The sequence below is a fragment of the Chelon labrosus genome, assembly GCF_963514085.1.
Source record: "Chelon labrosus genome assembly, chromosome: 15".
Lineage (NCBI taxonomy): Eukaryota > Metazoa > Chordata > Actinopteri > Mugiliformes > Mugilidae > Chelon > Chelon labrosus.
The window spans coordinates 15,187,943-15,202,921 of NC_140348.1; the positions used below are offsets into that span (position 1 = coordinate 15,187,943).

At 41.4% G+C, this 14,979-nt stretch overlaps 1 protein-coding gene across 2 annotated transcripts; it reads right to left on the reverse strand.

Moving 5' to 3' along the window:
- Positions 1–601: 601 nt before the first annotated feature.
- Positions 602–14,974, reverse strand: slf2 (SMC5-SMC6 complex localization factor 2). Of its 2 annotated transcripts, XM_084561709.1 has the most exons (21): positions 14,827–14,974; positions 14,119–14,153; positions 11,569–12,182; positions 11,200–11,454; positions 10,933–10,978; positions 8,926–10,370; positions 8,707–8,789; positions 8,496–8,609; positions 8,240–8,407; positions 7,119–7,224; positions 6,929–7,016; positions 5,044–5,185; positions 4,863–4,950; positions 4,580–4,756; positions 4,302–4,396; positions 4,104–4,191; positions 3,865–3,978; positions 3,660–3,737; positions 3,436–3,522; positions 2,258–2,326; positions 602–2,145 (listed from the first exon to the last, which is right to left on the reverse strand). In XM_084561709.1, the coding sequence occupies exons 1-21, from the start codon at positions 14,859–14,861 to the stop codon at positions 1,417–1,419; spliced, it is 4,656 nt and encodes a 1,551-aa protein (XP_084417835.1). In that variant the 5' UTR covers positions 14,862–14,974; the 3' UTR covers positions 602–1,416. The 2 variants fall into 2 exon arrangements, with proteins under 2 accessions (XP_084417835.1, XP_084417836.1); XM_084561710.1 differs by lacking the exon at positions 14,119–14,153.
- Positions 14,975–14,979: the final 5 nt, after the last annotated feature.

Genomic DNA, 14,979 nt, shown 5'->3' on the forward strand with positions numbered 1-14,979 from the left:
TACTTAATGACAGCTGCTAATGCCTGAACCAGTTTAATTTAGATTCAATCCCTCTGTCTCAATTTCCAAATTTTGACTGTTCGCTGTGAGTTACACTTTTTTTTTTGGTCCAGTTTACCTGAGGTGATGACACTGCACTTGTAAATGATTAAATATAGAAAGCATTATTTGGAGTTGGAAACTGCATAAATACCTGTGTTTTCCTACTTTCTAATGCTTGGTCATCAACATAACGTGAATAGTACATTCACGAAAGATTGTTTTTAATCAAATTAAACCATCTAAGTAAAAGAATAAACATAACAAAGTTAACACATTTTAAACATTCCCTTTCTTTTAAACATCAATCGATTTCTGACCAAATGCTGCATTGTGATTAAAAAAATGGTTGAAACCTGAAAAGCGATGTAAAATATTTGGGATCCAATAAACTATAAATGCATTCCAATATGTGAAGCAACAGTTGCATCAAACTGTACTAATTTTTGCTTCAGAGATTGGTTTTGTGGATGATTTCACAAATATTGTTTTATTGGGCTGTTTTTGGTCGGACTACATTCTGCCTGACAAAGTTTAAATGGACAAGAAAAAAAGATTTTAACTGGTATATAACTTTTATTTCAGCATTTTGCAACATCTATAAAAAAATCTTCTGAACAGTTAAAAAAATATATTTTCCCAAAAGGAAAACTTAACAAAACACACACAGGAACAGTGAAATTATACGAGTCAATTAACAAGACAATATGTATTTGGAAATGATTTACTAATTCTACAGGCCTTTTTCACTAAAGAAATATAAATGTAAATGAATGAACACTTAATTCCATTTAACTTTTTAACTTCAGCATCCCCGAATGGTGTACGATGGAGATGTATGATTTATTTCTAAACTTCCTGGAACTTTCTGGGTGTGTTTCCACTTAAGGTCGATGTGCAGCATGTCAAACATATGACTGTACTCTGACCGGGTGGCGTAAACAATTAAATAAATATTATTTTTGACAAGTATAAAATATATTTTAACATTTGAAAGGAGGTAAACGAGATCCTTTCATATAAACACAGGTATTCAAATCCAGCAGGTGACACTTATCATAACACAGTATGCAACAGGGAAGTGACATCAGCTGATATATTTTTTTTAAAAGACAAACATTCAATCAACAGTTTGTTTTTTGTGCACCATAAGCAAAAAAAAAAAAAAAAAAGTAGACAAGGCTTTAGGCCTCAACAAATGTTCTTTTCTAATGAATTTATTCATAAATAAACATTAATATTTGTATCTTTACTTAAGGTGGAAGATGAGATATGGTAGATAAGTAAATAGTGCAAATTGAGTTTAACATTAAGGCTATAGTTATTGCAGGACTGAAGAGAAATAGAAAGTCTTTGAAACTAAATCAGCTGCTGCTATCAGGGGAGACATTTCTCTTGAGTCCCGGTGTCCCCATCAGCACACTCTGTGGTAGCGGCATCCATCTTCTCATCCGCTGCTCGAGGCTCCATCTCAGTTATCATTTGCTTCAACTCGTCAATAACCAGCTCTACTGCCTCGTCTGTTGTGCGAACTCCTTTTGCTTCCAGCCTCTCCTCTCCTCTCTCCTCCTCTTCATCCTCAGAAACCATTACCACATCACTCTCTCCAGTTATATTGGCTTCGTCTGCTTCCTCATTCTCCTCCATCGCAGGATCTTCCGAAGGCTCCTCCGAAGGCTCCTCCGTAGGCTCCTCCGTAGGCTCCTCCGTAGGCTCCTCCGTAGGCTCCTCCGTAGGCGCCTCCGTAGGCGCCTCCCTAGGCTCCTCCGTAGGCTCCTCCGTAGGCTCCTCCGTAGGCGCCTCCCTAGGCTCCTCCGTAGGCTCCTCCGTAGGCGCCTCCCTAGGCTCCTCCGTAGGCTCCTCCCTAGGCTCCTCCGTAGGCGCCTCCCTAGGCTCTTCTGTAAGCTCCTCCGTAGGCTCTTCTGTAAGCTCCTCCGTAGGCTCTTCTGTAGGCTCCTCGGTAGGCTCTTCCGTAGGCTCCTCAGTAGGCTCTTCCGTAGGCTCCTCCGTAGGCTCCTCCGTAGGCTCCTCCTCTACCGTGGGGCCATCTCCATCTCTGCGATTTACCACGGTGTTCCCAGGCTGCCAATAATCATACAGCTTACCCTGCCAGATGAAAACATTACAATAAATCAGAGCAACACCTATTATATTTAAAGAGGCCTTATAAACAACAGTGTAGATCAAGTATTTATGCAAGAGTGTGTGACTACTGTACATTGAGAGGCCTGGTCCTCTGGAGGAGCATCTGCCACTTGGTATAAATCCTAGCTACCAGGTCCTTCACCTGGTGAGAGACGAGGGAGGTAGAGAATACAGTTTAAATAATGAGTGAACCTGAAAATAAGTCTGCCATGGCTTGCTAATGTTGCAAATAGCGATTATGAATTATATCTACACATTGACTGTAGTAAAAAAAAAAAAACAAAAAAAAAAAACTCTGGCCCAGTTTTGGAGTACCATTTGAGTTAAACAGGTTCTCAAAATATGCTACAGCGCCGCAGAGCCTCATGTGGAACATGTAACATGTAAGCAAGTCCTGGGGACAAACATCTGACTTTAAAGAGAATAGGGCCATAATAGGTTCCTTTAGAGCTGAAAATGTAGGAAATCAATTGTTTCCATGTAGCCACTGGTTCCATTACACTACCAACAACGATTGAAACATTTTGATTTGGGGGAAAAAATGCTGCCTTCTAACATTTAAGAGCTTATATATACAGTACATAAAAAAAGAGTCCAAAAATCTATAAACAAAAGATGCAATAAAGTTTCTTTGTATGATTTTACTACTAATGAGCTACTGATGAGACAAAAGCAGCTTTAATTTGAGTTTTAACAATCATGAATGTGTATCCAAAAAAAGGTTCAAAAAAGGCAACTGGATTTGTAGTCCAGTTGCATTTTTGAACCTTTTTTGGATATACCATGACCTGGATGACTGAGAACCTTCACAGACAATGATGAATGTGGGGAAAAACCAAAAACTGACAACTTCACCAAACTGGTTAATCAAGAGGTACTGAGGCAGGTGGAATGCCCAGTAGAGGTGTTGAGGTCTCACTTGCATACTTTACTAACACCTGTTATTTCAGCATTTGGATGCACCCCAGCACACTACTAGTGTCTTAATTATTTGCTTCGTCTCAGCTGTCAACACATTCCAGACATTTTTGAAGAAATATTGAGCATTTGTCTATTTGTCTTGGTATGATGAGTTTTGTCTATGTAACAAAAACCAAAAGGAAATGTTGACAGAACAGTTCTGTCCACAGATATTGCAGCTACATGTCTTATTGTTACCAGTATGTAGTGTTATTCAGTGTATGTAGTATCACCGATGTACTCCTGCAATTTATGTGTTTGATGCCTGGCTGCAGAGTAAATTTAACTCACCTTCGTCCGGTACAGACATTTCTCACTCTCTCTGATGTCACACTTGATATGCGTTTCCAGCTCAGACGACAAAATCAGCAGCTGCTCCTGAAAGCCAGAGAAGCAGGTGGCAAGAGAAAGGACATTTATCAACATTTATCTACTTTAAATCCCCATAATACAGTAATTAATTCGTAGTGTGCTCAACACCAGAGGTGAGAAAGAATTGGGGAAAACAATATTACCTTCTGATGGCCCGGGAAGAACTGAAAATTGCTTGCTTCGTTTGCAAGAGTCAGGAGGCTATAGCACAGGTAGTATGACTGGAACACAAGATAAATGCAAAGAAACTTTTATCAGGAAAATCACATTTGACCTGGTCACCATACAATTCAGTTAAGCGTAGGTACTGTTACGCTTTGAACTTTAAGGCCTTAACCATGTGCTCACCTGTTGGTCTAAGATGGCCATGTCCTCTTCATCTTTCTTGTCAGAAGAGTTCTTGATGTTTTGGAGCAGAGTGGAGGGTTGCATTCGGGGCAGGTATCGCCTCAGGTCAGAGAGCTAAACGTACACACAGATTATCAAGGTTATTCATTACATTTCATTCCATTCCATTTCTGTACAAGAGAAGTGCCCACATTTCAAGTGGGTTGTTGTCTAGGTTACCTGACAATTAAACAAATTACCTGAAACTCTGCTTGTGTAGGTCTGTAGGTGCAATTTCCATCTAACAACTTGGAGATCATGGACAGACTCAAGTGTCGGCGCAGTTGTCTATACAAACAAAAAAAACACAAAACAAATAATATTTTATTTGGTATACTACTGTAAAAACATTACCAAATGCAATTAAAGAAGAAAGATAAAAAAAAAAAAAGACTTACTTTCCACGTGTGTTGTTGGGCAGAAGATGAACTAGTAAACACATGTTGTGGTGATCATCTGTCATATCAGCAAGGGCCAGGCAGATTGTGGGCAGCTAAGCGTTCAAAAAAAAATAATTATTAATTAACTTGGTAAATAATTTCAAAGGAGTCAACTCTTAGGTGTTTTATATTTTTGGTATTTACTGTCAAATTTGCTGCAAATTTTAAACATTAGTAGCATTGTGAACGAGAGGTCAAACACAACAGAATATGATCAGAAGTGTTCATGCTCAGACCATGGCGTCCCAGTCCTTCATGTTGTTGACAATCTTCCACTGAACAGGGTGCAGTTCCACGCTGGACCGGTGGATCAGCTGTGTGTCCAGGCCGATCCTGCCTGCCATCGTCAGCAGCAACAGCAGCTCGTTGTCGCTGTACGCTCGTGGGCACAGGCTCATACAGTAAGACAGGTACTGCAAACAAGAACAGAGAGAAACAGAGGATGGATGGTGAAATCGTGCTCGCTGTCTGTCTCTCGAACAGGAAAGTCCACTGTTCTTATCAATCATCTGTGTTCACCTTCAAGATGTTGTTGCAGTTGTGTTCAGGGAAAGTGATCTGCTCCTTGTTACTGGAGGGACTCTCGCTTATGATATAGACGTCATCCCTACACAAACATTAGAAACACATCAAACAAACAACCCTCACTGCACAACTTTTTTTTTAACAACAGGCGACTAAATGAAGCAAAGCTACTTACAGCAAATCTCCTTCTGTGAACGGAGGCAGTAGATTCTCCAAAGGAAACAGCGTAACAAATGAAATTCCCATATTCATCAGAACCAGCGTCACATCTGCTAAACTGGGCACCCACACTTGGAACTGCTGGGATTTATTTTCAACTGCAGAAGCATGCGCACAGAAAAACGGGTGTGTTAACATATTTCACATAATACTAACAATGTTTCAAAAGCCTGTGAGGTGATTGTGAAAAACCTCACATTTCTTGCAATAAGGATCTTGAACAGTGTCTCTTCATTCAAGCAGTGCACAGAATCTCACATAACACAAGGTTATGGGAGAGGAGCTCCCAGAATGGGAAAATTAAACAGTATTTATACACAGCGGTAGATTATCTTGAGGACATGTCATGCTACCTAGCAACAAGCATGTTATCTATTCTCTGGAAGAAGGGTATCTTCCTTGGCCTCAGGCCTCCTGCACTCTCCTTGAACTAATAGGTTTTGTACAAACAGGGTTTCTGTGGGTTTGAGCAAGTGAAATTTAAGACTTTTTAAGACCTTTTTAAGACCATTATAGGTTAAATTTAAGACCTACTCCAAGTACAAAAAATAAGGAAAATCAGAGACCCAGAATTACTTTCAAAATAATAAAATGTATTGTCATTCAACTATCAGCTACCCCCTAGATGTGATTTAACATGCACTGAGACATGTCCTAACTTCCTCCATCCAACGTGCCATGCATAGTTTTGTAATTTATTTCAAAGGAATTAAATGGTTTTGAAACACGTCACTGTAGACCGCTATAGAGCTCCGGGCGACTGTTTTTGTTGACACCGCCGTATCGGCAGGAAAACTCTGAGGAAAATTTTATAGAGCCAGTGGTGATTTCAGGCCGTCAGAATTTACTGCGCACTTTAAACAGATTATATATCACGGACCCTTATCATGCCCCAGGTGTGCTATTTTCGAGCATTAAAACAGCCGGGGGGGCGGAGGAGTCCCCACACATCACTTTATGATGATGAGGCAGCAGAATCGGTAGAGTCTGCAGTTCGCCTCATAAGGATTGTTCAGCACACATTTCAGCTAATCAACGAAATCATTTCGTTCAAGCTGTAACAGTCAGAGTATTACATGGAGCAGTACCAGTTTACGCCACACGGCGGCGCCTCCTTTGTTTTCATCGCTTAGTTCAGCAGGTGTCACTCTTGCATCTGTCTCTTTTCTTTTTTTTTTTTTTTTTGACTTCCTCCATCTCCGTGATGTGGACGCTGCTGAAGGCTACAAGCCACGAACGTTTTATTATCTGTTATTATATTTTATAATATGCCGTGGGACCTGGCTTTATATGGTTCTGTTTAATAAATGTATTGTGTGGAAATCCCTCCACTTCGTCTCCTGCCTTGCTACTTCATGTTGAAGCATACTACTAGCAAACGTGGCTAAGCTTCTCTCCAACTTCACGTTATAAAGCCAGTAATCATTAGCTTACATTTTGCCCATTTCCCAAGTTGACAACGAGGTTCATGTGACAGAAGAAGTCTCGAATCCAAAAGGAGGCATAAATCCATAACACTTACAAACGTTACGTGACAAAAAAATCTCCCCGTTTCGCCTGCGCCGTATGGCCGTACCATACCCGGTGCAGCAACGCATTCCAAACCGGGCTGAAAACCGGATTCCACTTCCAGGTCTCATTTGTAGTTTAATTTCGGCGTACTGCTAATAGTTATATTTAATAAAGAACTACACAGAACACACGGAACTAACTGTGAATGCCACCGACGCATTGCAAAATATGCTCGTTTAAGACTTTTTAAGACTTTTTAAGACTCCGCGGAAATCCTGTACAAAACAAGGCACCCAACATTTTTCTATCAGTGATAAATAAATACTTGCCTATCTGATAAGCAGCAGTGCAGGCGATGTCACAGAGGGCTTGGAGTATCTTTTCGGACACCATCCTCTCACTGTGAACAGACATCATCTGGAAAGAAAAACAAAAAAGTCTGATTTCTAAGTCTCTTACATATGGAAAACAAATATCAGTACCAGCATGCTACAAGGGGGGGGGGGGTGTCGGGCCTACCTTGAAAAGGAAACGGGTAACCTGAGATGGACAGGGCGCGCTACAGTTGTAAGCTTCCTGGAACAACCCAATATTGACATGCAGTCTCAGCTGAGCTGCACTGGACCTGATATAAAGAAAAAGGTTACAGTCATTTATTATTGACTAAACTAGCAGTCCAAAGTGTTGCTAATGGCTAATAGAGGAAGCAACGTTCAATGAATCACACAGAACTGAGTACTGGTACACCAACAAGAGGGATGATTTAAACCTGAGGCTACTAATGAGGGTGATCTTAAGAAAAGTGGTTATAATAAAACCCAAGTGGAAATTCCCTTAGGAGTATTAAAATGCTCAGGAAAATTTAATGGCAAACTGCAAATTATGAGAAATGCATTTTGGTCTTTGGGCTCTAAAGAGCTAGAGGCAGCAGCCTGCGCGTGATCTCCTCTGCAGGTGTGCATTCACTAATGTCCACAGAAACGCATAAAAACACATACAGTAAGTAGTCCATGCAGGAGTTGTTATCGCAAGACAGTGTAATTGTTAACACACGGCAAGCACACAAGAGAGCTGCTATAGAAGAACAAATCAGGAAGAGCCAAACATGGCCAATACATTTCTTACAGGGTTTCTTTCCTCAACTTTGTGCAGCACATACGTTATTTTCCTCTGGTCTAAAATTAGGTTTGTTATCTGATTATTGACATTAAAACGAGAGTCTGACAGAAGCTACCAGTGACTGCTACTTGCTCTATGTTGCTGCCCACGCTACACTGAGAAGTAAGTATCCTCCATGTCGCACCCTACATAACCACAAAACCAAGCCTCGTGCAGACATAGCTCAAGCGTAGAGATGTCCTTACAGATGTGGAGATTTAACTGACTGACATTAACGTCATCAATCTGCAAACAAATCTCTTTCTGGTGAGTACCACCTACAGTTGTTCCTAATAAAATCTGTTCTCCACACCAGTCATTTAGAACCGAAGAAGCTACGTGAATGAAACCAAAGGAGTAGATCAGACAACCAAAGTCCAGTTGCTCTCGTTTCAGGATAATTTTTGGTCAAGCTCTAGTTACTTTCTCTTAAAAAATGTTGCTCTAGCCATACATGTGATTACAGTATACACAAAGCTCACCAAAGAAGAGTTTTCTGCGCTGTCCCCTGTGGATTGACCATGCATTGCCTGAGCTGCAGCGTATCCTGGTTAAAGATCTGGCCGAACTTCTCCAGGTTGAACACTTTCTCTCCCGGAGGCACTTCCCTGATTGCACTGGACATTAACGAGTAGCGCTGCAGGAATTCCCTGGGAAGCAACGAAACATAAAGTGCAGTTTAACACGGTGCAAGGATGTGTCCCACTGACAGGATATAATGTGCCAGCATGCACGTACTGCTGTTGAGCGGAGATGCCCTCCTCCCGGATCTCCTCTGCCTTCTCATATTCAGCTATCCTCAGCAGGTCCTCTTCACAGGCGGTCAGAAGCTGTGCCTCGATCTCTTTCGCTCTGATGGAGGAAACAAATGTAGACAAACTTAACTCTTATCGTGTGCAGATGCTGTAGCTCAAATTAAAAGGTAATAGGAGTTTTCTGAATAATATACTTTTTATCAGTGTTGATATCCATCAGCATCTGGTCGAGGTTGTTCCTGTACATGCCTGACTTTGTCGTGGATGGCAATGGTTGCTGTGGGAAGCACAACAGATGACAATGAAGATCCAAACGGAGTAAGTGGTTCAGTTTACTGTCCTTTAGCTTTGCAAGATTATTATCACACGGTCAAATATTTCCGTGAAACAAAGGCAAAACATATGGAGCTTACAGTTTTGGGCTGGCTTCTGCGATGTACTGGTGTATCAGGATTTGAGAAGACTCCCTTCTCCGGTGTATCTGGAGGTTTGGTAACGCGCTCCATCATCTCCTGTAAAGAAATAAGCTCTTCCTCCTCACTGCTAATGGAGCTCTGGGTCAGATCCACATCTAACTCAAAGTGCAGGCCCAGGTCCAGCTCCACATCTATTGGCTCCTCTTCTTTGACTTGCTTCCTATCCACTTCACTTCTCTTCCTCTCCAGTGGCAGAGGCTGAGAACAAGATCTAGAAGTTGATTCAGAGGCGGTAGCCTCTGATGTGCATGAATTTGCATTGTTGGAAGGCAAAGATGCATGTTTGTGATCAGATTTAACGCTCTTATTCTTGGGCTGCATCCCTGAAGATGTCATGGGACTTTCTGTAACTTCCTTGTCTTTAGGAGGAATGGATATTACATTTTCAAAATGAATCCGCTTCAAAGTTACAGTTGGTAAAAACATTTGTGGGTCACGTGCTGGGGAAGAGACTGTATGTGGAGAACCAGTGACTGTGGAGCTTTGAGTTTTGTGACATGGGGACCCAGTAACTGGGGTACTGGAGCCTGTTACAGTGCTGGACGAACCTTTCTCTGAGGTTGGTGATTTGATTGTTTCCCCTTGTATTTTGGGCTTTGCAGTCTTAGATCCAGGACTTACAATGTAAGTCTTGGGATCAGGAGTGAAAAGGTCATTTATATCATCTACCACTACTGCAGGTCTTCGTACACGGTGAGTTTTATTCCGCTGTGGTGTACCACAACTCAGGGAACCTGAATTGGGTTTTGAAGCTGGTTTGGAAGTGCTAATGTCCGATTTTCTGCTGTGCTCCCCATGACTACCTTTGCTCGGGGTCTTGTCTGGTAAGACTGAGGTACTACCAGAAGTATGACCAGAGTGGCTGCTACCTGATTCAGCGTGACATGAGGTTCTTATGTCTCTCTGAGGAACCTTAGAAGATAACAAAGTGACTGATTTATCCCTTTTATCATTTTCCTCACTTATCCTTCTCCCACTTTCTTCCCCTGACTTTAAAGGTAATCTGATTTCTTTTAACTTAACTACTTCATTCTCAGTGAAATTTATATAGGCTTGCTTTGCCCCCATTGGTGGCGGTCTTTTTGATGTGCAGGAGGACTGGGTGGGTTTGGATACAGATATCTCAGGGCATGCTGACGGTCCATAGGCCGGTTCCGTACACAGATGGCCATTTGTGGTTTTTGGTGACAGTTCCGATGCCGAAGAGTGCTTCGATGACGGCTGAGAGACAAGTGAAGTGCCTGGCGAGTTGCCAACGGAAGGTTTTGTTGTCTGCATATCTGAGCCAGCGTTTAGTCCCTGAAGACACCGTTTCTTGGCATTCTCGTAACAGTAGTCTGACTCCCTGCACCGCTTCTGAGGAGTGCAATTCAAGTCCACAGCTGTAAACAGAAAAAAACATAAATATTATCCTTTCTTTTCAGTATTTACCAAAGGTTACCAATGCTAGTCTTTGCCTGAATTTGCTATGCTACCAATTGTACTTCAAAACAGATAATTAGCTCAAACTTTAACTGGGTACTGGTTCTGATAATAAATTACTGAAAACACAGAACATTTTATGACTGCAGGTTTTCTGCTTTTCACATCTGATATATAATGATAAAGTAGCATCCAATTGTTCATATCTAGTATCAAGCGACTCCTGTGACCACTACACTTCATTTCTAAGTTACTTTAGACAAGCGGTGAATCCCAATGCAATCAGTCTTCATGCCTCAAGTAAAGTGGGTTTGGATTACCTACAAGTTTTCTACAACATGGAAACAACTATAGAGCCAGTCAGATAATGCCACCAAGTTCATACATTTGTAGCTTCATGAATTAGGACTGGATCAGTGTGGAAAAGGGCAGAATTAGACTATATATTTAAACAGTACATAAAGAAAGATGCACGTTTACAATATTTGTGTATAAATGAAGTAATAATTTACTTAACATTACCTGGAATTAACCTTTCACTCGGAGGCGTTTGTTCATGTTGTTGACTCTACAAGAAAGACAAAGTTAGTCCTTTAGAAGTCCATTTATCAGTGAACTGATAAATCGTTAACACATCTCATGCTGCATTCTGATCAGACCTCTGTATCACTGTTACTGTATCAAACAGACAGAAACAAGCTAAGTAAATCCGTCAAGCATAAACCCTCCGCTGGGATGGCAAAACCCCAAAGGAATTTCATGACAGACTAGAGATATATCAAACTTTACCTGGCAAGGGGCAACAGAGCTGTTAATGATGGGTGAACTGTAATTACTGCTCCTGTCTGAAGACTGCACATCTGGAGGAGGCTGGTAGCCCCCCGAGGACCACTGTTTGATACCAGGATGCCAGCTCTCTGAGTCTGAGTGGGGCCGTGGGTGAACTTCTTGGGATACCCTGGTGTTGAGCACGGACGTCATGAGGCCCACAGGAGGCCTATGAAGCTGGACAAGTGTGGAGCTCTTCACATCACTGGACTGAGCCTGACGTTAACAAAGACAACAATTCAGCATCACATAACTGTTATCGAAGTCATAAAGACCTCGATCGGCACCAAAACTAGGTTTCACCAATAGTCATATTTTAAAAAACAATACCTTATTTAAGTCTTGTCTTTTTGGTGATGCAGTTTTATTTCCTGAGTTTGATGAGGTAAGCTTGGATTCAGTCACGTGATCTCTCCTGATGTGGGAGGATGGGAAGTGGTTACTTAAATTCTTTATAATTTGAGGGGATGCAGGATGAAATACGCTGGGAGTTGAAGGCTGTGGTCTGGTAGTTGAGGTATCTACGTTGGCTGGAATGACTGGAACACGCCCTGAGTGCTGCAGAGGATCCAGTCTGTCCCTTGGCATTGGCTGGGGCCTATTTGCTGAAGTCCCAACATTAGCTGGGCCGCTTGGAACAAGCACTGGATGTTGAGGCGAGTACTTTGGAGGACCCAGTCTGTCCTTTGGTATGTAATGGGGCCTATGCATTGGGGAACCAATATTAGTTGGAATGCTCGGAGCAAACCCTTGTGAATGGACTGGTCCCGGGGAATGAGGATCCACTCTGTCTCTGTAGCATGACTCAGGTGTTTGAAGTGGCAACACTCTCCTGGGAGGTGGATAAGAAAGCCGGTTAGGGACCTGAGAGGGCTTCATTGGAGTCTCCTGGTGTAAAGATGGGAAGTGAGGTATGGAGCGCCGCTGGGATGCAAAGTCCTTGACTAAAACACAGAAGAAACACGATGCATGCATTATGGACTCTTGAAGGGTTTGTTTTTGTTATAGTATTTCAGCAGAAACACTTCAGTCATTACTATGAGCTATACACTGCTAACTACTAATAAATAATAAAACATTTTATATCTGATTTCAATTTGCTTTAAGAGGATAGCAATGCACAGGCCCTGGCTTGTGTTCTTCAATTGACTGTTAAGTTTATGCTGTTCACTGATCAGCTGACACCATGACAGGGGATACAAGTATTCATGGGTTTCACCAGGTCCCTTTCCACAGGTGTTTAAAATCAAGCACCTAGATTATGAATGTAGACTGCATGGTGCTTGATTAAAACACCTGTGGAAAGGGACCTGATGAAACCCATGAATACATGCTACCCTGATTGAATCCTGATCCACTTTTTCCTAACAGCTGCTACAGCGGTTAGGAACTTGAACTTTTACACACGAGGCCTCAGGTTTGGTAACTTCACACTCCTGTCGGCTGTTGTTGATCTCATTAGCCTTTGAGTCCACATATTTTTCTTACACTGTAAGTGTGTCAGTAATATATTCCAAGCGAACAAGAGTATTACAATGAATTGAGTGTGATAATAGTTAAAATTGATCGTGTCATTCATGGCTGTCATAAAGATGATGACTTACGTTAATAAACCTCCACAGTTCAGGCTCAATATGTCCCCAAAGTTAAGTCTGATTAAAAAGACATTTAATTATATGGATGTCTCAGTTGGTATCGGGAGACACTACACAGAACTGAGAAGAGATTTCTGAGCAGAACTGCGGTGACAGTGTCAATGTTCAAGTTAAGCTATAAACCGCTATTTATAAGAATATTTAAATTTATTAAGTGCCAAGTGTTTTTTGTGATAAAAGCCAATATACTTTAGTTTCTTTATTGCTATTTATTTTGCACAACAAATAAGGCTCAACTTTTGTGTTGTAAAAAAAAAAAATAATAATAATAATGAATAGCTTGGATGCTTTTTCCTTAAAGCATTGCAGAGCTATCATCTGTCAAGTGTACACACTGGCAAAAAGGAGCACATTGTAATGTACCAGTCCTGCACTAAATCCTCCTTCGGGAAAGTTTTAATGTTCAGTTTATGTTGGAACAGCGTAAGAAAGGCGGCAATCCAATTCATTCATTCACTCTGGATGATCACTTTAGAGGACGTAGTTTGTGGCGCTGTTAAAGTGTACTGAACTAAACACAAAAGTGTTTCTGTCTTTTCTAGTCGTCAAAATAATAGCAACATGTGTCGCTACAATACAATTTGATCCAGAAAAATGAGTTGCATCTACCACTCTCTCTGTTATTTTAAACAAACGCTGAACACCATAACCTTTATGAAGCTAGGATTTAGTGCAGTACTGTTATATTGTAATGCATTAGTTTTTACTAATGCACCAAATGAACTGTACTTAATATGGTTGCACAGTGCACATGTGATCTATAAGAACACAAGTAAAATGAGAAAAGCCTATACGAATCACTAGAAATGTTGTATATTTACAAAACATGCTGCATTAAACAAAAATCAGAATGGGAACTGGATATCGAGATCAGATCGGGGGGCACTTTATGAGTATACAACACATATTAGTTCAAATTTGTCTACATTAACTAAACTGTAAACTGTATCGACACCTTTTGAAAACAATTTAAACAAAACTTTGACAATACACCTCTAATGAAAGTTAGATTTGTTGCAGGTCTGTAGCTTTAATCTATCTCCAATAAAAAAAAAACAACAATAAGCTGTGTTTAAAACGGACTGTAAACTCACACCAGAAGGCTCACGAGAGCACACAAGTTAAATGCAAACAACTGTTTTAAGCCTTTGAGTAAATGCTTAAATAAACTGGTACTGTCTAGAGATAACAACCTGGCCATAAAAGACCTGTCACTTTGACCCACCTTTATTCTCCGGGGAGAAGCATTCTGCAAGTATGCTGAAACAAAGCCAAAGAGACGAGACTCATAATGTTTCCATCATCGAAGTTAGTTTGGTCGCCAAGGCGATAATAATCCGAGCGAAGGTTGCCTTTTTTCAAACAAAACTAACCCAGCGCAGAGCACAGACGACAAGGCGAGGAGGGGTTGCTCTCACAGCAGCCAACAAAAACGAGACACCTGCTCGTCAATTCCTGCTTCGCTAATGGCTGCCAATCACAGCATGCTACGTGAAGTGACAACAGCACCAAATATTATGATGCTTCAAGGCGTTAACTTCCACATGCTGGTGCTGTCGTTTTCACTGTTTTAACATCTTAACACGAGCGACACCCCCGCTAGCTGTTAAAAAGTAGCTAGCTAACATTATAGGGGTGGGGGGGGGGGGAGCGCAATAACGACATGTTTGCATCATTTTGACAGCATGACAGTGTTATTAATTACCGTTAATACCTTACGTCGTGCTAGACAGGCTTTCAAAACATTAGCAGGGGTGGGTGCGTTATTTCACAGCCCACAGAGCAGTATTACAGCAGCTGGCTAACTATTTTAGAATAAAATAAATAATGACAGTTAGCGAGTTGATGTTTCAGGAAGTGATATTTCGCTAGCTGGCTAACGCGCTAGCAGCTTAGCATTTGGGTACAAACAAAGGCCCGCATGCTTCCTTACCGAGTGTTCCCTTCATTTTCTGTTGCTTTTCTCATTTTGAGGTGGCGTGACGGCTGTCTATAACTACACAGGGAGGCAGCAACAAGTTTCTGAAGCGCTCCAAAGCCGAAAACATGTCACAAGATCTTCTCCCGCCTGCAACCGAATCGACCG

Excerpts from the sequence above, each read along its gene's own strand:
- slf2 (XM_084561709.1), bottom strand. The coding sequence starts at position 14,861 with ATGAGAAAAGCAACAGAAAATGAAGGGAACACTCG. Across the intron at positions 4,951-5,043 it reads TTCACAGAAGGAGATTTGCT|GGATGACGTCTATATCATAA; the intron begins GTAAGTAGCTTT and ends ATGTTTGTGTAG. Across the intron at positions 4,397-4,579 it reads TGAAGGACTGGGACGCCATG|CTGCCCACAATCTGCCTGGC; the intron begins GTCTGAGCATGA and ends TTGAACGCTTAG.